The sequence below is a fragment of the Dermacentor albipictus genome, chromosome 9 (assembly GCF_038994185.2).
Source record: "Dermacentor albipictus isolate Rhodes 1998 colony chromosome 9, USDA_Dalb.pri_finalv2, whole genome shotgun sequence".
Classification (NCBI taxonomy): Eukaryota; Metazoa; Arthropoda; class Arachnida; order Ixodida; family Ixodidae; genus Dermacentor; species Dermacentor albipictus.
Window position 1 is genome coordinate 65,665,414 of NC_091829.1, and position 22,363 is coordinate 65,687,776.

General features: G+C 44.7%; 1 protein-coding gene across 3 annotated transcripts in view; it reads right to left on the reverse strand.

The window, feature by feature from the left end:
• The window catches only part of LOC135921842 (KICSTOR complex protein SZT2-like), a 259,666-nt gene that overhangs the window by 123,825 nt on the left and 113,478 nt on the right, over positions 1 to 22,363 (reverse strand). For all 3 annotated transcript variants that reach the window (XM_065456218.1, XM_065456219.1, XM_065456216.1), the window contains exons 26-33: positions 21,385 to 21,520; positions 18,141 to 18,440; positions 16,244 to 16,421; positions 14,008 to 14,146; positions 8,731 to 9,033; positions 7,228 to 7,432; positions 2,957 to 3,038; positions 1,549 to 1,770 (exon numbers count right to left, since the gene is read on the reverse strand). In XM_065456218.1, the coding sequence (XP_065312290.1) occupies positions 1,549 to 1,770; positions 2,957 to 3,038; positions 7,228 to 7,432; positions 8,731 to 9,033; positions 14,008 to 14,146; positions 16,244 to 16,421; positions 18,141 to 18,440; positions 21,385 to 21,520 (1,565 nt within the window). The remainder of the gene's footprint in view (positions 1 to 1,548; positions 1,771 to 2,956; positions 3,039 to 7,227; positions 7,433 to 8,730; positions 9,034 to 14,007; positions 14,147 to 16,243; positions 16,422 to 18,140; positions 18,441 to 21,384; positions 21,521 to 22,363) is intronic.

Sequence of the window (22,363 nt, forward strand, 5' to 3'; positions counted from 1 at the left end):
AGTGCACTCACTTCCTGATTTCGGTACCAGCAAATCTTTTCTGGGGTCGTTGCATGCAGCATTCACAGTTTTCACCACCAATCCTATTTCGATAAGCATCTTCGCCTATCTGTTTCACAATGCACGGTGCCGTTGTAAGCGTAGTGCACGATTTTAATAGGTGATAACCGAAATACACCGCCATTCCCTGCTGCAGACTGCCATTGTATTCGTTTTCCGGCCGCTAGATCCCGTGTGAACAAGAAAAGGCGCAAGGCGCGCGCAATCGAGAACAGTATATAGCCGCACATCTCACGTGAACACGACGGCATGCACAAAATGACGGCGCACTCAGTTTCTTATTCTGGTACCAGCAAATGTCCGCCCGGGTCGTCGCATGCCGTATTCACGGCTATCGCCGCCAAACCTATTGCGAGAAGCATCTTCGCCTATCTGTTCTCAAAGCGCGTGACACATAGTGCCATTTCTAGTGTACTGCACGCTTTTAGTTGGCGAAAATCCCCAGATGCAGGTGGCGCAATGTGAGCATCATGTTTCACTATGATAGTATCACCTTCTGCCATTGCGCACCAGCTTGATTTTGTTTTACCTTCCCTTTGCCATCTTACAACCCTGCCTGAAGATGCTGCCCTGCCTGAAGAAGATGCTGGCCAGACCTAATTTAACGAACGCAAACAAAAGCTTGCCGAAGCCGCAAAAACAACTCGAGTCTTGAGCTTCTCGGGCCACACTGGCTTGACACGCATCGACGTCTCGTGCTGCAACGATTTGCGCAACGCTTCGCTTTACGTAGAGGTCAACTACATTTGAGGCTGCCAAATCTTTTTATTGACTTCAAATTGTACGTTTTCCCGATTAGTATGTCTTTTCTGGTGTATTTTCCAAAACGTTCGAACAACGTTCTACTGCATAATATATTTTTAAAATCTGGGTGCATTGCAGTATAATTTGCAGGAATAAAAAATAGTGAGAAATATTGTACACTTTTTTACAAAAGAATTTGAGCTTTAAAGAGTTAAGATCCTATCCAAAGTCTTATTTGTACATGTAAAGTGGAAACTGCAAATTCGAAAAAAAAAAGTGTAGTTTTGGAACGCAGTACCACCAAGCATCATCACTCCAGAGGTGTTTGTAACTACTTGTGGGTTCTAACAACAACAACAAAATACCTTTCTGTACTGCTACCTCCTAGCTTCCATCAGAACTGATTTCTCCTCGCTTTGTCCCGCAATGTCTACCAACACGGTGGCCTAGGTACTATTCACACTTGATCTTGTTTACTGCTGTGTGCTCATGCCCACACTTGTGCGGTTCAGATTTGGTATTGCCATGAGCTGCTTCAGGTTATGGGCATCCAGATAACCGACTTCCATCTCGTTCCTAACCTTTCAGTGTTACCCCAAGATGCTTGCTCGCATGATTCTAGGGCATGCATACGACATGCTGTTTAAGCTGGAGATAAAAAAAGTAATAATAAAGAAAAAAAAGGAGGTCAATGCACATTTATCTTCCACAAGCAAAATGCGACAACGCTGTAGCACCACTGACCTGCAGAAACTTGCCAAAACTCTGCTCAGGCCCAAAGACGAATTGCAGTGGCACCTTTTGCACTTGGCACCCGGGGGCGCCAGTAGTTGCGTGCAAACGTGTGGTGGTGCGTGCCTCTGCAGTGCTGCGAACGTGATCTGCAACCATGCGCAACGCCTCCGCTGTCAGCGGGAAGCTATTGAGGGCAGCCGAGGCCATCTCGTCCTTCAACATCCACTTCAGCTGCACAATGAAGTGGCGGCGATGGAAAGTGTAAGCAACAGCCAGTACAACCTCCTGAGACCTTAATTTCTTGCTTAAATGCCTACTGTTAGGTGCCAGAAGCAGCACCTCCATGTATGTCAACAAAGTAGGCACTTCCCCATGTTTGACATTAAATACCACCTTTTTGTTGGTATAAAAATGGAGATGAAGACGCTACATGGTGTGCCGAGTTGCTATGTTGACTCTGCATCCTGGTTTTCTTGCTATTTCATTGTACTTTAAAGGGACACTAAAGCGAAACAATAAATCAGTTTAGACTAATGAAGCACTGTTTGAGAATCCTTCAGGCAGTCATATAAAAAAAATAGTTTGATTATTAGATGAGAAAATGAAGGTCCAAGTATCAGTAATTGAATTTCGCGCCGAAACCCTAGCGCCGGTACGTCAGCGTGACGTCAGCGATTCCAAAGTATGTTTTTGCATTTGGGCCACGTTTGCTCAATAAAGGTTCCTGAAACTTGCCATGTTTAATATTTGGTTCCTTTAGAGCACAATGTAGTTCATCTGTACCGCTATATATAATTAGTAGGCCCCGGAAGATGCCATCAAAATCCAAGACGTCACAGCCCCCAGGTGCGGAAACTTAAGTAGGCGTCGCCACCCGTATTTCGTCTTTGCGCTTTTTCTGGCTTACCAAACATTTTATCGTTGTAAGAGTGGTGTTTTTGGTGTTGTAGAATGGTAATTTACTGATGCAGAAGAAATAATTTTTCACTTTAGTGTCCCTTTAAACACACGTCATGCTTAGTTTTTGTTGTCTGTGACGACACAGCGATCTGTGCTGTCAAATTGGTGTCAATTTTCTTTAAAGGTGGTGGCTAGAATTTGACTAAACCCCTTTCATACAGTTCCGCATGCATTTAGCATCATATGTGGGTAGGATATGCTACGTAATCTCTGCCTTGTAAATTTTGAGAAAGACTGAATGAATATGCAACCTAATGTACAAGCGGTCCAACAAGACGTTTCTAGGAGAGGAATCTTCACATCTGAGCCAGTGTGGGTAATAGATGATATAAAGTCAAGCATGATGAGAAGAAGAGGTGTGTGGTTTCTTGCACGCGGCACAGCATAATCGGCATTTTGCCCAACCATCAGTTTTGTCAAAATGACACCTTAAAGCTCAGTGCCACCGGTGGCTCACCTTTTCAATGCACCTGCTGATGACTTCGTTTTGGAATTCAGGCAAGTGGTGAAGTGGGTCCCTCGGAAGCTCCAGCTGATAGCTGAAGAACAATAGCAGTGTGTATTCTGTAGTCAATGTTTGCCAACTTTTGTCTCACCATGAAAGTGCATTTGACTGCATACTTTAATGGTTTTATCAGATAGCAAAGGTAAGATAGCAGGGGTATGGCCTTTTTTGGTTCAAGTACAGAAGTAAGTTTGACATTTTTTATGGCAACCCTATCACAAAAAGTTCACTGACGATTACAATACTCTCTAATGTGAAATTTGAGCGCAGGTCTATACGTGCTCTCATTTCACGATATATTGGCTGGCGCAGCCAATCTGTCATGTGCAGTACGTTGCAAATTGAGTGAAGTGTGGCGTGATTGCCTCGCTAATCGGGAGATCACAAGAGGCAGCACATCATCGCAGATAGACCTTCCAGGTGACATGTGCTACTCTGGCACCATCTAGTAGCTATCGTCGCTATAGAGCCTGCGTCTTGCATGGCACTACACTTTTCTTCTCGTGCCTTCACCATATCCTCCTTTCCCGCTTTCCTTCTCACACTATTTTCGCTATCGCCATCTTTCATCTGCCACTGCACTCCGCGTTCGCACTTTCATTCGTCGCTGTGCTCATTTGCTCGGTTACACCAATGCCGATGCTCGCCGCAGGAATGCCCAAGTAAGAGTTGCGTTCTAAAAATTTTAACTTGTTTTTGAGTCGGTCTATTGAAACCTTATGCAGATCGCTCAATTTAGGACAAACACAAAGGGAATCTGAAATTATTGAAGCTAAGGTTAAAAGAAGCACAACAAATCTAGAATAAATTCATCTACCAAGACTGCTCAGTTGATCAGACAGTTCAGCCTAGCAGAACTTGCCTAAAGGGGGGGGGGGGGGGGCATCGGCCGTGGAAACAAAAAGATTATAAAAAAGACCCATTTTTCACTTCTGTTATTTCTTTATCTGCATATCATGGCCCAGCCCTGCTGGTGAAAAACTAGCTCGAAACGACACGTCGTTGAGGAAAGAAACACTGTACTTATACTTCAAGATAATCAGTTTTGTCCTTGAAACTTCCAAAAATGACCGATTTTGTGCTACTTACCAGTCCAAAACCCCTTATCATAGCAAGGTCGTCTTGGTGTCATTTAAAGGAGCATAAAGCTTGCTTTCCTGTCAAAAAACGATCCTTCAATGCTGCTTCAAAAGAAAGCTACCTGGTTTTGTAGCTTCAAATGTATATTGCGTTCATTAATGCTGTTGTTTCTTTGGCATCTTTCTTTTAAAAATTTTTTTGTAAGTCACAAATTTTGGGAGCGGCACTATCTCTCTGCTGCACATTCAATTCTCCCGACTTTTTCTTTATTTTTATTTTCTAAATGCTAGAGAGTCTTGGAGTGCAGAGCCACTGCAGTATAGCCTTTCAGAAAATGCCAACATTTTGAAATCTTGTAGAAATCACCAACAAAAATCCACATCTGTGATGTTGCAACTAGAATTTCATAACTTCATCTAAACTATAGATATAAACATTAAAATTTATGTTTTCATTAAAAAACGTTAAAGACGAAGACAAAGAGACACACATACGACAGGATGGGTGCTGAATTTCAAACTGGGGTTTATTTCAAACAATGATCTAGCCAGCTGGAAGTTCAGTGCCTGTCCTGTTGTATCTGTACTTTTTTGTCTTCGTCTAGTGCTTTTTTATGAAAAACGTCAAGATTAATAAACTCGCCCAAAGCAAGGTATTGCTAAAAATTTTAAATACCAACTTGTATTCTTTGAACATTCAGAAACATACCTGCTTTATTTGAACTCTCTTGCTGCAGTACATATATTGCAACTCCCCTCCCAAATATATAATTCAATTTTTTTTCTTTAACTTTTTGTAGGCTTGGCTTAAAAAATAGCTAACTGCATGTATCGAACTCGAAGGGGACCGCAAAATAATTCGATATATTGATAATTTAAATATATAATATGCCTATCCAGTGGCATAGCTAGGTCACGTGGCACCCGGGGCCCTTAGGTCTTCTGTCACCCCCCCCCTCCCCCCCCCCTCCCGCTGGGTGTAGCCGGCGGAAAGAGGGGGTGGCTTCAGACGTATACGACACCCCCCCCCCTCCCTCACTGGCCCCTTGCACCCAGGGCCCACGGCCCCCCGGCCCCCCCTGTTGCTACGCCACTGTGCCTATCTGAAGCTTATCCGAGATCTCTGCACATCTCGTACAGTTTCCCAAGACCATGAAAAGCAGCAACTTACCATTGAAAGGTATCTGTATAGCACAACAAAACAAAGACACAAGAAGAAATCAAGATGAAGACAAGCGCTATCAACAACGAAAACCAATCTCCTCCTCCAAGGCCATGTTGAATGCTAATCCTAAAAGCCTGCAATGCCCGGACACGAGATTGTGGTGCACTTCACACGTGTCGGAGTGATTTTGCGTGCTTTAATTCAAGATAACACAGAAATGGACACACCACAGAAGCAAACTAGCCTGTATGAATATGTGCTGTGTCGCCATCAGTGCACCAGTATTGCGTATTGCATGCGAACGTGCCCAGTCGCGTGTCCATTACAATATGCCACTTAAATGGCCAATTGTCATACATGGGCAACGAGCATGGCGGATGTCAGGTTTTGGAACCAACTTCCTGTGGGAACCAGTAATCCTCGCTTGTTGAGCCCCTGAAAAAAGTCCACACGTGTCTTCTTGAGAGCCACTTAGCACTGCAATGCATCACGGCTGTTACGCCCCTTCATTATCGGCCCTTCCCCTTCAGCCCCTATGTTGGTGACTGCCAACACTACACACACACTGTTAGTTTCGAAAGTATGGCTTTCAGCTTGCAGAACATTCCATTCCTATCCCACTCACATGTAAAGATGCTAGCATGAATGAAGCAAGTTTAATGCGGACCCACAAATGATACAACAATGAGTCTTGCGTGCCATTGCCGCATTAGATGGGGGGGGGGGGGGCTTTCGCAAAGTCTGGATGTGAGAGTTTTGTTAAATTCAAACTGCAATTTAAAGATTCGTCCAAGTGGAGGTTAGGGTTGCATTCATTTTGGCAGCTCACGGAATCGTAACGCCATTTGTGGAAAGCTTTCATCTACGAGAAGACAAATCTGGAGGCGCAGCATCTCTAGTTCGGCCTACACGATGCCCAGAGCCATTAAAAACTAAAGACTGGATGTCATCCACGCTTTCCTGTGGCATATATATCGGACCAGGTGGCATCTTGCGTTCTTGAAGCAGAGTGGCGATCTGATCTTGCCAATAACGAACAACCGTAGTTTGCACAAGCCATCAATATGCACAGCGAGCAAAACTGAGAGCACCCTGCTCATTTTTCCTCAAAGGCACGTACTGCCCACCGGATTCAATATCTTGTTTAACAGCATCTGCCAAAACAGTGCCATTTAACATTTGTCGGCATAAAATATTTTTGACGATGCGAGAAGCCATCGTGCCTCCGTCAGGAGCAGCGCGCTTGCAGGGACGTGGCACAGCTCAGCATTCAATGTATCAAATGTGGCAGTGAACGGGAGTTCGATGTATGCATTGTGCATTGCCATAATTTTGCATGGGAATTTCAAGGGGATTTCACACCTGATTCACACAGACAATGATTCAATATATCCGAGTTCGATATATCCAGGATCGACTGTATACCATCCATGAATTCATACGACACGTGTTGCATTTGCACACAGATATGCATGCATGCAAGCATAAATGCCTGTGAGAATGTGCAGTGCATGCCATTCTTCGCATTAAAAGTGAGGAAGATGCTATGCATTACATTTACACAAGTTATTCACACAAGTTTAAAGCACACAGTCAGAAAGCACGGCCGTACATAGATTCTGCCTAGTAATGCAGCTTCATGTGAAAAGCACCTTAGATTGATGTGCCCAGAGCAGTGCAAAGAACAATCACATTTCTTTTATGTAACTAACATTGCCCCACATGGCACATAACACAAGAAGCTGCCAGAAGTAGATAGCTGCCCCACAGCTTCCAGTGTACATTACATGCACCATCTGCCAAGTATTATTGCTTAACAACCCTCTTATGTTATCAAATTTTTATAAGAGCCATGGCTTGTCAAACTGCAAAAGTAACAAGACGCACTCGCACGACTGTGCATGTTATCTGGCAAAACGGGCATACATGAAAAACCGAACACAAGTCACACCACCAACAGCCTGGATTCTGAAGCTTACCCAATGGAGGCGACGCTCTCAGCATCCTCATCTTGGCGCTGTCGTTCTGAATCAAACATGATGGACGATGATGAGAGGCGTGCATCACCAGGTGACAGCTTCTCAACGTCCAGGGGCAATGTCAGGCAGAGAAAATCCAGTCGGATTTTGATGCTTTCGAGGTCCACCTCGGGCTGGGACTCGTCAAGACAGCTGATGACCTCCCCTGGACATAGAAGAGTGAATAGTTCCAGTCCCAAATCATGGCCCATTAGGCGGCATTCACACCGGCAACTGCCAGAGGTCACACGTCCGACTGCGACTGGCAACCAAAGAGTTACTCACAGCCACTGATGTTCATACCAGCGAGCACAATCTACTTGTCACCAAACTGAAATTTCTCACGATTTGTACTGTTCCCGTCTACTTGCACTGCCGTTGCTACACTCCTATCACTATATTTTGCCAAAGCAATCACTTGCGATTGTCATTTTGTAACCAACTTGGTCAGGAACTTAGAACGACAGAAAGCTGAGCTAGTCAGTTGGGCGTTCGTGTTGCCCACTTCTCTCCTCTTGTGTCCGCGTCTGCACGCCTTACCCCTTCTTTGCATTGGTCAGGAACCTCTCAGTCACCGGTGTGAATACTGCCTTAGAGACGATAATTCATATCCAATAAGAAAAAGAAAGCACTATTTTTATATGAATACTGAATAAATGAAACCTTCATTTGAAGAATGGATGCTATTGTGGCTTAAGGGTAAGGGCATTAGGCTATCACACTGGGAGCCGGCTTTGAAGGCTGGTACATTGAAATACCTGAACAGGCTGCGATTTACACCACGAAACTCATATACATAAACATCAGCACTTAACCATTGACTTTCATGTTAAATTACAGTTGAAAATATGTGGTACCAAGGTGTATATGAATTTCCATAAAGCGATGCTTCATTTCACACAGGAATGATGTGAAATACAGGCACTGGCAGCCTAGAGCACAATGTGATTACAGCCGTGTAAATTTCCTCTTCTGTGACAAAATCGTCAGTTGCCAAACATTGTAGACCTACCGCTAAAACATTTTATTATACTTCCTGAAATAAATTTATGACTACACATCTCCTACAGTGTAAGGCATTGCATAGTCGCAGGGATGCAAAATGCTCGGCCATGAATGCCGTTAGTCTGCTTGTACAATAAACGGTTGCTTCTGACAGCAGCTTCTTCACACCATTATGAGATCACTATGAGGCAACGCTAGTCCTTGTCTAAAGATGTCGCTGTATTTTAATAAGTCTCTTCAGCGATTCCTCTGATGCATTCCTTGAGGACACCCTTTCATTTTAAGCACTCCGGAAGCTGAAAATACTCTATCACGAAACTACCGCTCAGCAATCACTGGAAATTGAAATCAAAACCAAAACTACAGCAGTGTAAGGGAGGTGCTTCCCTCTGCTCAACAGAGTCAAGGAACAGCTTGAAGACTCTCTTGTGAACTGAGGGAGCAACACTTGGCACTCACCAAGGCAGGTCGGCAGTGAGGTCAGCGAACACGACCCACAGCCTGATTTGGTTGTCACCAAGCATGTCAGGTGGGCGAACAGGGGTGGAACTATGGGCTCGGCCTCTCGAATGGTTTCCATCACTTCCTCCTCATCTTCTTCATCCTCATCACAAGAGTCATTCTCGCCCGGCGAAGGGGGTGATCGTGCCGACCCGGCGCAGGACTCGATGCTCGTGACCTCAGTTGCAGCAGCGTTCCCCATCTTGGAATGTGCTGCAGCTGCTCCCTTCTCATCGCATGATTGGCCAGTGTCGGGGGCAGCTGCAGTAATAAGCCACCACCACAGGTTATGTTCTGCTCAGAAGGAAGATGGCCCACTGTCATCACCCTCATCAACAGTTGTCTTATGACACTCAGTGGCAACTGGAGACACTACTAGCGAGGCACACAATGTATGGTCAGTACCAAGAAGCACGCACCCTGATGTGCTCAGCGGGCATAGCTAGGCCAGTTTCACTGTACTGGTTCCGGGACCTCTGTGTGGTGCTTGCCCATTGTGAGTATGCATGCTCCAATGCTTCATGCACAAGAAGTGATCGGTGTGTGTGCGATCCCTTCTTCGGGAGTACAGCTGCACCTGAAAGCTGGACTGTGCATGTCCTAGGTGCTTGCTGCACTAAACGCTCAGGGGCAGTATTCTCACTAAATCACTTTCATAAGATTTCACATGTGTAGCACTGGATGCTGTCAACAGCATTCCTGATAGCACTAAGCTTGCTGTCTTAGCACAGTTCCAGGAAAGCTGTCACCCGTAAACATCAATGCATCCACTTGTAAGTCCCATAAAATATCATGAAAGTGATTATATGCTCAAGAAAATGCAGCAGCAATTTTAGTAAATGTAAGAGAAATGCATTAGCATTACAACGTCCCTCTTTGAGGTTCTGCATCCACGATTTAAGCTGTGTTCACCGCATCGTAAAGTGTTGTTCAGGAGCTCACTTGATACATTGGGCTCACTTAACAGTGGCTCGGGCGCTTCTCAAGTGAATTGATTTTCACTTTTTGCTCAAGCATTCCCGCATTGTGATGATGCAAACAAATTTCAACTTCAACTCCAACATTCCCTGCCTCTTCGAGGAGCGAAGTGCAACTGGTGGTGGTACAGACCAGACCACTGTCAGTTACCTTACATAAATATACATTAAATCACTTTCACTTTAGTAAACGCCATTCCTCAAAAGGCTCCTATTCATAAAACATGACCAAATCTTTTGAAACTCCACTCATTCTAAATTGTAAGCCCTTGGGACACTAATATGGCATCCGGCAGGATATATATATACATACACACACACACCTACATGCTCTTCTAAGATCTCCCATCATCTTTCTACCTCTACAATGTGACCAACTTCCCATACTTCTCGCACACATACTTTTTTCCACTGACACTCCTAATGCTAACGCATTAAAAGTGGACAACTGAAACTACAGCCCTAGGTCACGCAAAAGAGCACGACACTAGGATTGATAAGCAGCGAACAAGCAGCGCTCAGTGGGCTTCTTGTCGAGCCGTTCCAGGCTCGCAGACTCTTCTGAAGTGAAGGCTCGATCCCTTTGACAGGAGCAGCTGACATCAAAGTTTGGTTGTTCTGTACGGTCTCAGTGTCTTTAACGGCCATGGCTGAATCAAGGAGCACATGCCCCTGTTTCCACAAGCTGCATGTGATATTTTACAGCCAAAGATCTCATGTATGTCATAAGAAGCACACTTTGAAAGCAAGGCACAAATTCACAAAGCAATGCCAGCCTCAACAGGGAGAGAGAGCTTGCCAAGATGATAGCAGATGACAATTCAGCACTTGCGCTACTTCGCATGGCTTCTTTCCCCTTGTATTTGCCGTGCTGCTAGTGCTACCAAGAATGCTATCCACCCTTGTTCAATTGTTTCTTTCTAACCTCAGCATTCGTGGTAGTCCTTGCATGAGCAGCCATCATAGTTGTGTCACATTGATGAACTAAAAAAAACCTGCCTAAGATATTCCTGTGAAATGTCAGCTCCAAGCAAAACATCCTTAATTTCTGCTCTCTAAGCTGTTCTCGCCAGCCTGGCTACCCCTAAATGGCTGCTCCGACGCTTCGGTCATCGCAGTAATAGAGCATATATAAGAAATCTGTGGGTAATCACCTGATTGCATCATGCAGAAATGTTGCACACTGACAAGATAACATTCACAACATATCTGCACGAAGGTATGAAATACAATCAACAGTAGCAATAAAGTTGAGGGACAATTGCCTCTGTGTTTTTAGAGTTTTCTAGATGAATGCCCATTTTTCTCTCTTGCACTGTGGTGACTTCAGCAGTATATGATGTCTACACATCCCTAGACCCTTTTGCACTGCCTTTTGTCTTGATAAGATGCCTTCTACTAGCAACTGTGCATTACTTCTGCCATGGTGTAAATAAAGTTTCTGCTTTTAATTTTTATTAATTTTTTAGTGCCAGAAAAGGTGCCCACAACAATGCCACTGCCTTTTGCTTGTGTTGTTTGTCTGTGTTTATATTCTGCATAACATACTATGCAGGTGTCTGGAAAGGTGACTGAAGGTGTAGATGATTTGGTCAGCATAGCTGGCTTAAAGCAACAGAATAAACAAGCAATAAGTCCTGTTTTATGCGAATGTGCACAATACTTGATGAAATTTGGTTTATTGAGTTGAAATTCCTTTTTTCCACGAACTACTAACAACTGGAACTCGATGCAGTCCCCAATTTCACCTACTACTGATTGACATATGTTACTTTTTTTTATTGTGTCTATTCAAATGCTTTTGTACAAACCCCGCTTGGACCCGTGCAAGGTCCGCAATATTGTATAAATAAAAATCAACATTGGGTTTATGGCTGTTGTAGAGAGCTGTGGTTTAATTTTGACTACTTGTTTTTTTTTTATAAGCTCCTAAATCTAAGTAGATACAAGTGTTCTTACATTCCGCCACAGCTGGAAAGCAGAGGCAGCGGCTGAGAATCGAACCCACGACCTTGTACTCAGAGGCAGAATGCCACAGCCTTCAAACTACCACCACGGATCACGCAAAACAGGCAGTGGCAGCAGTGCATAAGTCACTGTAGGGCCACAATGCTGACCTGTGCAGCCTCACACAGAGCTAAATGCCCATCATGCTATCTGCTCGCCCTTGTGCTTCGGTGCAGCCTGCCACTACGTGTGCATTTCAATCTCTTCCATAGACAAAAATTTGGAGGATGCTTAAGCTTCGCCTTTAAGAGCGGAACGCGATAGCATTCAAAGATCCCCGACTGCTTCTCACGCTTCCCGGCAACTGCAGCATGTGTAACCGTAATGTTTACCAGGAAACGCTTGCGGCGAACTCTATGCATGAAAGCGGGCTTTCTGGCAGAAACGCAGCCTCTTGCACAGGCCACTATGCGGCAGAAGCGAGCGCCATCTGGAAGTGTTTCAAGAAAATGGGCGCGCCACTCTGTGGACTCTGAGATATTTATGCGCCGGCGTGCCCAAATGACGCATGCCGTCTCCGGTCCATGCATTGTAGAAATGCTGGAAAAGGGATTTCTTTGCGTTTTCGCGTCACAGAATGATGTTTTCTCGTATATACAAATCACAATCCGAGAGCTATCACGTCCGTAAGTTGTGTGTAAGTCGTAGTTTATGATTTTTCCACTTGAGAAATTCAATTAGTTCAGTCAATTCCTTGCATCACATGGAAAGCCTGGGTAAGCATGGTTCGAACATCTTTTTGCCGAAACGATGTCCACCGCCAGACACCGGCGCCGACACTGCATTTTCTGCAACACGGGCTCCTTAACGCTGTCGCGTTAGAACCTTGATATGGGGGTGTCATGTTACTATGAATGAAGCACAGATAGCAAATGAGTTGCACATGATGTGACCGCCTCCAGCCGGGACAAGCAGAAGAGTACGGAGACCCCTATCCCTCCCTTTGTTATGTGTGTGCATCAGAAAAGAGCTGGGGGAAGGTAGCTCAGCGCTTAAAGAGAGAGGGTTATGCACTAGAGAAAAGGGACGACGCATTACCTGCTAAACCAAAAGACACGTTTTTAGTGTAAAGGTGTCGCCACACTAGCAGCAAAAGCGCACATTTAACGCAGCAGTCTGAATGCTACGCATGGCAGAAACACGCTTCTGGTGCAAAGATAGGTTCAAGACCCCCCTTTTTTTTTTCAGCAGCTGAAAGACGAAAAACAAATCGGAAGTGAAGAAAGTGATACTGTAGTATGGCAATGGTTTTGCACAAAACATTGGGGCAAAAGAAGGCCCGCAGTGTCGGCAATGCCCACACGGGACAAGAGGACGCAACAATGAGCTGCTGCCACGACTACCCTGCTGAGAAAAGGCTCACCAGTGTAGCCTCCGCAGCATGGCTCTGACACGCTTCAGGCCAAGCACATTTTTTTCATACAATTGCCGTCACAGTAAAGCAGCGAGTAAAACAAAGAAGCAGCAGGCAACAAAATATAAACAGCATAAATTACTTGTTAATGAACAATTGAGTCATGAGCACTACAGCGGGATACTGCTGCCCACCAGCAAGACTGTGTCCACTGCAACAACGATGCACTGTTGTAATAAAAGTCCCAGACACCATACATACTAAATGACATAGAAATTTCTAGTAGAAAGCAGTCAACAATTGTTTTTAGAAACAGCACAGCATGAGTCGGAGAGTAAAACATTGTAAACAAGAAGGCATATATGTGGCCAGGAAGGGCTATGACTCAATTCTTTCATGTGGAAAACCTTGGGCTTGCATGTAGATGACACTGCGTTACACAACAACACCTCATATGAGGCACTGTCTCCTGCATGTGATAACCAGGGAATGCAGATAAAAATATGCCCAAGGATACTTATTTTTATGTGCTGGTTGAAAATGAGACTGAAGAGGACAACAGTGAAAGAGGAGGGAGAATGTGTTGCCTTCTGTTCTTCAGTACATCAGCTCTAATTATGCTGTTCTTGCTAGTTAATCGCAACAAAAGAAAGGGAGGTATGGCTACCAAGGGGCCTGCTATCTCAATGACATTGTGTTTCTGCTGCTTATTCCTATGCTGTTTATTTTTTCTAGAAAGAGAGAGTAATTGCTTCACGTCAGTTTAGCAAACTACCAGCAACACACCTTCAGAAAACTCTTCCTTCCTTGTGCGCCCCAAGTACACTTCTGCGTCAGTTCAAATCGGCATTCATTTCAAAGACACAGCATACATGCTTGTAGACATGCAGCACTTACGCTCAGCGTCCATGGAGAACTCGACGTTGTGAGACCGGTCCGTGTCAGTGTCATCCCAGTCACACAGCGCACCCTCTTCCTCAGCGTTCACGTCGGCATTGTGGGAAACACCACCGCCAGCCCCTTCGGACAGTCCCCACTAGGTGGCAGGTAAGATGGTGGGAAAATGCTGCAATTACTTGCAAGACCGGCACCTAAGCACTAGACACATATGCAAGCACACAAAAAAGGACACAGGGTAACATGAATGTAAACACAGCTTGGCAAATCAGTTCTGCAGAAGCTTGCAAGGTGGAGGAAGTTTCATGAAAGGGAAAGTTGCTGTCCACCTGAGACTATGATAAATCTACAAAGGTACATCTATAGAGTTTCTATGACAGCTCCGCAATTAAATTTTTTTTTTTTGATGACAATGTCTTCTTTAACAAGTTACCACCACTTTTCCATTTCAGGTATGTCTGTTTCTAGCCTGTTTTGTGGGCCAATCCTGGAGATAGTGCAGCATAAAAATGTGGGCCGATCCAGAAGATGGTGCATCAAAAAATTTTGAACAGTCCAACGCTCCTGCTATTCTCCTCAAGTGGGGGGTGACATGATAGAGTGCCTTGTGCAGTGACTTTGCCCCATTCTCACCCCCCAAATTGCTCGGGACACATGTAACAAGTGCACATCAACACAACACAAAGAAAAACAAATTGTATTTCTTTTCATCTGCATCTTTACATTCACTGCTAAACGTGTCGGCGGCCCGCAGTGCCATAAGCAGCATGCTTTGCCATAGAGTACAGTCAAACCTTGCAATAACGAAAGGCCTAGACAATAAAATGCTCGCCACAAGAAATATTTTCAGATCTCTGGTAAATGCCCATAGGACTCAATGCATTTCATATCTCTTGACAGCAAAATGACACTAAACTGGAATACCGTGTTACAGAAATTTGCTGACATGTTAGCTCCTTTTTTATCTATCCATGTAACGCTAACAGAGTTCAAAAAGTGCTCAAATGTATTTTCTGCTTACTTGAATTGCGTAAAATACTGCCACAGCATGCTTACGTGGCCACCGCCTTTTTTTTATTTTATTTTTACTGAAATGGCAAGGCAAAGGAAATGACTGGAGTGACGAAAACATGTCGTGGCCCCCATCTTGTTTGTTAATTGCCCGTTTCAAATGGTACAGCCGCATGACCAACGAGTGGTACTGACATGCGACAAAAATTTGCATACCATGCATAGTGCATGCACACACTCCACCTCTCAGTGTGCGTTGTTTACCTCTAGTGTGCAGAAAAAAGAAAGCGCTGCGAAGACAAAGAAGTTGACAAGGGCACACCCGTGGACTTTTTTACTGCACTTGAGATGGTGGCCACTGCATGAGTCGCCACGTCTCTCGTCGTGATTGAGTACTGGGGCTGTGTTGAGTCAACGAAAGTTATTGTTCGAGGATACGGCCCCTGATTCAATCCTGCTGGCTTCGGTGACACACAGCAGGCATTGCTTGGGGGTTTGGTCTCACCAGGCTCAGGTTTGCCGCAAGGAGCCTGTATTCTTGGTGCATCACTTTCGTGAAATTGTGTGTGACTTGACGCCGGATGCTGCAGCATCTACAAGCAACAGCGTTCTGAGCTCACGGGCAACAGTGTTTCTGTTGCCATAACGACTTCCTTATCACTGCAGGAATGCTGCTGCTAGTAGATCTGTTTGGCGCCAAGTCAAGTGAAATCTCACTAAGTGATTGTACCCCGCAAAACGATCAAGAACACCCCTCCGTGCCAGTGTCGCCATCACTGACTGACTGGTGCATGGGGAGCCCTTAGCGTTGTCGGCGATGCAATTCTGAATAGTCTCAAGCAAGGCTCACCAAGGTAGGCTAATGGAACTTTGACAGTGAACTCATTTTTCAGTGCATTCTCTGTCTGTCCTGTCTCATTCCATGACGACATTTTCATGAAAGCAATTTTTTTTTCTTTACTTTCCCATTTTGTTATTGTGGGGTTCAACTGTATTACTAACTAGCCCCATTTATAGCCTTGTTAGTAGGACTTTTTTTGTTTAACCTAACTTGTTAACATGTTTAACCTACATGTGCTTTCATGTAATGACTGCAAATGTCCTTGCACAATAGCAAACAAGTGACGTTGAATGTCAACGCCATTCGATGCAAATACCAACAGATCTTCCAGTGTGACTATAAATTCCTTCTATTCACCAACATACCCTTCCAGGAAAAACTCACCATGGTTCGTGCATGGCATGGCGGGCAGAAGTAGTAGTAGTCTGGGTGCGAAGGAATGCGCTGGAACACCTCCTCAAGCAGCTCATGGAAGCGCTGCTTAATGCTCAGGTGGAGCTGCTGCACTACATCGCACGGGTGGTGGCGTTTGAGCAGGTTCACTGGGAAGAGGCTGCTCACTCTGCCATTGGCAAAGAAGCAAAAAAAAAAAAAATTGAAACGTCTTCAAGTCATCTACTTATGTGTAAGTCTGGGAAACATTCGAAAAAGTTGGACATTAATATATTCCCGGTGCTGAAGATCACTGGAAGGGCAATGGCATTAACAACTCCAGGCTTGGAGCTCAAAAGCACACCAGTTCTGGTGATGGCATTGTGTCAGTAGATCTCGTGGGTTTTTCGCTGTACTCAAGCTAAAGTTAACTTTGAGTTGAACAATCAGGCCAGCTGCATTGTTGTTCTTACAGCAGATTAGTACTTTCTTTTCTCAATACTGTGCCCTTTCAGGAGGGGCGAGGTGAAGTTGTACATAGTATACTGGTGCAGGCAAATTTTTTCAATTCCATCCAAACAGTACCTCTCCTAATTTCCTCATCTTCACCTCTGTGCCCCTTCATCATAAAGGTTATTCCATGTTATCATGATGAGGAAAAATTAAGTAAATAACAAATATGAAAGTATGTGTTTCCCATGATAGATGTCATTTAGTCTGCTAAGCACAGTCCCTGGCATACCATGATGTGGAAGCAGTGTAATGAAGGTCATATGAAATCGATCTATTGGCAGTAATCGTAGCCTTCACATATTAAAAAAACTCAACAGCACCACATTTCATTAATGAAATCTCACCACCATTAATGAACCAGCCACGGCAAACTCAGCAGAAACTGCCTTTTGCCAGCCCAACATTAAACAAGGACAACAGATGAGAAGGAACATGAACACACTTTTCTATTACATCCGTCCAAAATTATGCCAGTCAGAGTAACCAATATGCACAGACTCTGAGTCCAGACATGCAAAAGGGTGGTGTTGCCAAGCAGGACACGACACCGGAGAAGCAACATGCTTGGCCTAGTTGAGTATGCAGGGGCTCATGAGGCAACAAAGAGTAAAAAAAGGACGAAGTGCAGAGCAAAACTCACTGAACTTTACTTTTAGCTTTGCTTTATGAAAAGAAGCTTAACTCTCTCACATCCCATGACACTTGTCTTTCGTGCATGACTCTTGCATGTCCTGACATTCGGCTTCCCCGCAAAACACAAACACGATGGGGAGAGTCGATGCATAGTTATGCAGCTATGACAAGTGTTCAGATAGTGGCTCCATTTGAGGGCGTGAATAACTTGGGTCGTGAAAGGTGCTTGCTTCTGGTTCTTCAGTTGTGGATGGCAATGCACCGACTGCACACTGCTGGTGCGCTTTGCAGAACTACCTCGTAAAAGGTTACAATTCAGCTGTAGTGTGATGCTGTCTTGGGAAAACACAATCACTCAGAAGCAATTTAATTCACAGAACAGCAGCACCCATGAATGAAATCAAGCATTGGCAAACACTCACTCAATAACCTTGCGTGGTGAATTTAACGTCCTTGATTCCTCAGCATGTCTCCATTGAGGAACTATTCCTTGTATGCATTTCAGCCTGCTGTCATTCTTGCATAGGCAGTAGAAGAAGCAATAAATGACCTTTTTGTATGTTCACACTATTGTGTGCATTGTCTCTTGCAACCAAGAACATCTGAAACCACACAGCTTAAGCATCACGCCGAGGTGCATATAGTATACACGACACAGACACAAGATGCGATGAAGCAGGTGTAAGCAGTCTGCTTAGTGTCGCTCACCCAAGGAGGCATGCACATTACCACACAACGACCAATGAAGCAGTGCAACACTTACGCATCACTCGAAGGGTGACAACTTTCATCTGCACTGGCGGTGGCATCTGCTTCTTCAACGGGCGGACCCAAAGCACCTTCACAGCTGGCCTCATTGCTGCTAGTGCCATCCTGCCGAAGAGCTCCAGTGCTCGTGCGGTGGGAGTGCTCCACAGTGGACTTGATGCGGAAGTCGCGAGTGTGGCCACAGATTGCTTGGATGAATTCCGTGATGTCGAGGGTGAGCGCGGTTTCCTCGCAGGCATCCTCCACGACGGTCGAGACATCTTGCATGTCCACGGGGAGTCCCTCACAAAGGGCTCTGAGAAGTGAGAACAGTTAAGAGCTGAAAGAGAAATGCTGCGTATACAAGGCACTCCAGCAAAGACTTACAGACTAACGTTGCTTAAAGGCCAACTGCAACAAAATTTCTATTTGGCTAAATTTGTTACGAATTTGTTATGAATGAGTAGTATATACCACTTAACCAGTCTCGGTAATATTAGTTTTTTTCTGTTAGCAGCCTTTAAACAGCACCAAAGCAGACGATGTGTGCACCTGCTGGTGTCGCTATGATGTACCGTATTTATTCACATAATGAATGCACTCGCTAATGAACACAGACTCCATATTTCCAATCAAGAAGTGAGTCTTTTTTTCTTTTTCTCACATAACGATTGCACCCTGAACTTGCAGCCATGAAGTAGGAGAAACGGCACGATTCGGAGTCTGATATGGCGCTTGGTGGGTGCGATTGTGTCTGATGCTGTGTCGCATGCCAAATCGCAGTGTTTCTCCTACTTTTATTGTGATAGCAATTATATGGACACTCCAGGCGCAGTTTTGCCGCCATCGTTGTCGGCATGCAATGCATGATGTAAGTGTAAGTGAAAGCACGCAAGGCAAGCCAACGATCGCGGCTCAATCTCGCGCGTTGTCTTTCATCATGCAAAAGGCCCTGGGGGGGGGGGGGGGGAGGAGGGGGGACGGCAGCATTGTACTCTGGCAGCAACTGCCTATTGAACAACTGCACCCAAGGGTTGCCAACAATCACAGCTCAATCTCCCGCATACAAGGGAGGAAGCCGGAAAGAAACATGCCGGGCAGCAACTAAATATTGCGCAGCTGTGGCACACCCTATTTTTAAATTTTATTTTGATTTTGGCATCATTCATCATTAGTACAGGAGGAGGCCCCGGGTTACAAAAAAAATGGGATCCGGGTAGAGGGCCGAGTCGATGGCAGCTCATACCTTCGTGCATGCTGCGTTCTCGCCACTCAGTTTGCATTGAAGTGAATGTTTGCAAACCTTATACTGTCGCTAAAACTACTATTCTTACTTCGTGTAGCTGTCTACACATTTGCTATCCCAAGCAATGGTTCGCATTTCGGGCGAAACCGACTGTTTTAGAGGTGGCCATCGAAAAAAGAAATCGCTAAAAATTTTACTGAGCATAACGAACTTTCTGCATATTTTATGGGAAAAAGAAGTCTGTTCATCATGCGAGTAAATACGGTTAATCCCAGCAAGTGTGCTATGGGTATCAGGTGCTCAGGCTGCTTTGCGTCAGCACACCTAGAGAACCACAGAAACCAATCAGAGCATGCGTTTCTCCCAGTGTCTAGATGGTGAGAAGGCTTGTAGCGGCACCCTGTGGCAGCCATAGTATCTATGCTGTGCTGCAGTATGGCCTCAGAGATTGCATGGGTGCGCAGTTGCAACCTGCTAAGCCCTGCCAAGGAGTTGTAATGCATGACCTCTGACGAGCAGTGATGGCGATATTTTTTTCAGTTTCACTATCAAAAAGAGCTATTTTTGCTAGATTTTTGTGACATTTTCACTCATATTTCAAACGTTAAGGTTTGTTCGGCCACTCCTCTATATCTACATTATCTTAAACTATGCTTATTGGGCGGTTCAAAATTGTATTGGCAGATTGAGAGCTCTTTCTTGATTCAGTGGATGGTGGTGCATGGCCGTTCTTAGTTGGTGGAGCAGTTTGTCTGGTTAATTCCGATAACAAAAAAGACTAGCCTATTAAATAGGTGCAGGTTTGTCAGCACCTTACAACCTTCTTAAAGGGACAAACGGCTTGCCTTCAGATGTCCGGCTTGCCTTAGAGGGACATGCCTTCAGATGTCCGGGGCCACAAGCGCCCTACACCTAAGGAAGCAGCACGTCTTTATCCCTGTCTGAAAAGACTGAGTAACCAGTGGAACTTCTTTCGTGATTGGGTTAGGGGCTTGCAATTGTTACCCTTGAACAAGGACTCATACTTCAGTGTAGCACGTGCGACCCTGGAGATCTAAGGGCGTCATAGACCTGTTATTGCTGTGTTTCGTGCGGCTAGGAGCAGCTTGTCCTTTTAAGAAGGTTTTAAGGTGGTGGGAATCTCGCACCTACTTAATAAACCAGAGTCCTGTTCCTTATTGGAATTAACAAGACAAATCACTCCACCAGCTAAGAATGGCCATGCACCACCATCCACCAAATCAAGAAACAGCTCTCAACCTGTGAATCCTCCCAGTGTCCAGGAAGGGTAAGTTTTCCCGTGTTACCTACCAAGTGGATGTACCTCGAGCATTGACTGGCTTCGTATCTATAATTCCAGCCATAAAGAAGTTCATTAGAGAATAGTATTGATGGTTCATATTGAGTACATAGCTTGTGTTAAAATGCTGATATGTTGTGATGACTGCTCCTCTTCTCAAACCTCTCCTCACAGAGGAGTACAGCTGCGGCGTACAGTCGCAAAGTCAACACATGAAATCTTGGTTTTCCACTACCCTGGCAGACATTGCCCATTTGGAGACTGCTTAGTGCTGAGTGAATTGAGTGCTGGCATTGTAGATGATGGAACGAGCGCTAAGCTTACAGCATCCAGGAAGTGTCCACGCAACAACATTTAAGAAATATCCAGAAAGCCACAAAGGACTTTTCCAACCCGAAGTAATCGCCATAAATAAACAAGAGTGTCTTGCTTTCACTTAGGTGTTGCATTGTGGTTTGTCAGGGATCATAGTAATTTCAGGTGATATTAACATTTTTCAAGGTCTCGAGAAATTCATATCACCGAGATGTTGTACTGCATTGTCTTCAAGAAAGTTGGCATTTCTTCCTGAAGCAGGTGCTATGTGGCTCTTAAATGTACTAGACAGTTTTGAAGTGGATGACTAAATGACTCGGAATCAAGCAAGCCAACAAACAGGCAAGTCTGTTAGCAGCAATTCCTTTGTCACCCATCTGGCATTCATGACAAACTTACCTAAACACACCATACACAAAGCTTTTGGAGAAAGCCTTGCGCAGGCGCGAACAGTGCTTTCTTGCTGGAAAGCGGTCACTGCCAAGCTCAGAGTCATCCGACTTGGGCTCCGGTGAAATGGTTTTGTAAGGTGAGCCTGAAATAGATTCGAAAACATGCAACACAGAAAAGTACATATTAACCCTTTAACTACCCATCTTGAGCTGTAATCATCCTAACTGATTATACCAATGTCGCCAAAAGGTGAACTTGTCCAGGGTGCAGGCTCTTCTGCTTTGCTTGCCAGAAACAAGCCAGGTCAACTAACTCAGTTCGAGTCGCGCGTTTAATCTATTCATCTAGCTATTATCTGTTTGAACAATCACAGTCGAGCCCTACACGTGTGCTGAGGGCAAGCCTCTTGTTTAGAGCAGGTGTATTTCATTCGGGTAAATATAACAGGTAAACCATACACGTAACAAAATTTTTGAATCCGAATATAATGTACAATAACTTTTTGTTCCCTTTTTACGAGAGAACTTGGGAGGGTTAAGGGAGTACTGATCCATATTTTTGAAATTGTAGAACTTCTACCACACAATTCTCATACGTAAAAAGATGACACTTAGGAAGTGCAAAAGTTGGGAAACACTCATGAGGTTTCTTATATTATACAAAAGATGTCTCGAAATACTGGACCTGGGGTCACTAACATCGTGACGTCTTGACATGGAGTAAAATTTGCTGACGTCATATAATGGTAAGGCTAGCTACGCTAATGTTTCTTTCGTAAACATGTAACAGGAGTGCTGCATGCATGCAAACATTGGCAAGAGGTGTCTGTTAAAATGCATGCAGCCCTGTTTGATGCACGCACTGCAGCAATGAATTCAGGCACTTGCTGTCCGTTATCCAACCAGTGAAGTCGTCAGGGGCATTTGGCTTTAGTTTGGTTTAGTTTAGTCTGGCTCCACTGACATGTGGTAGCCATAGTGATTAC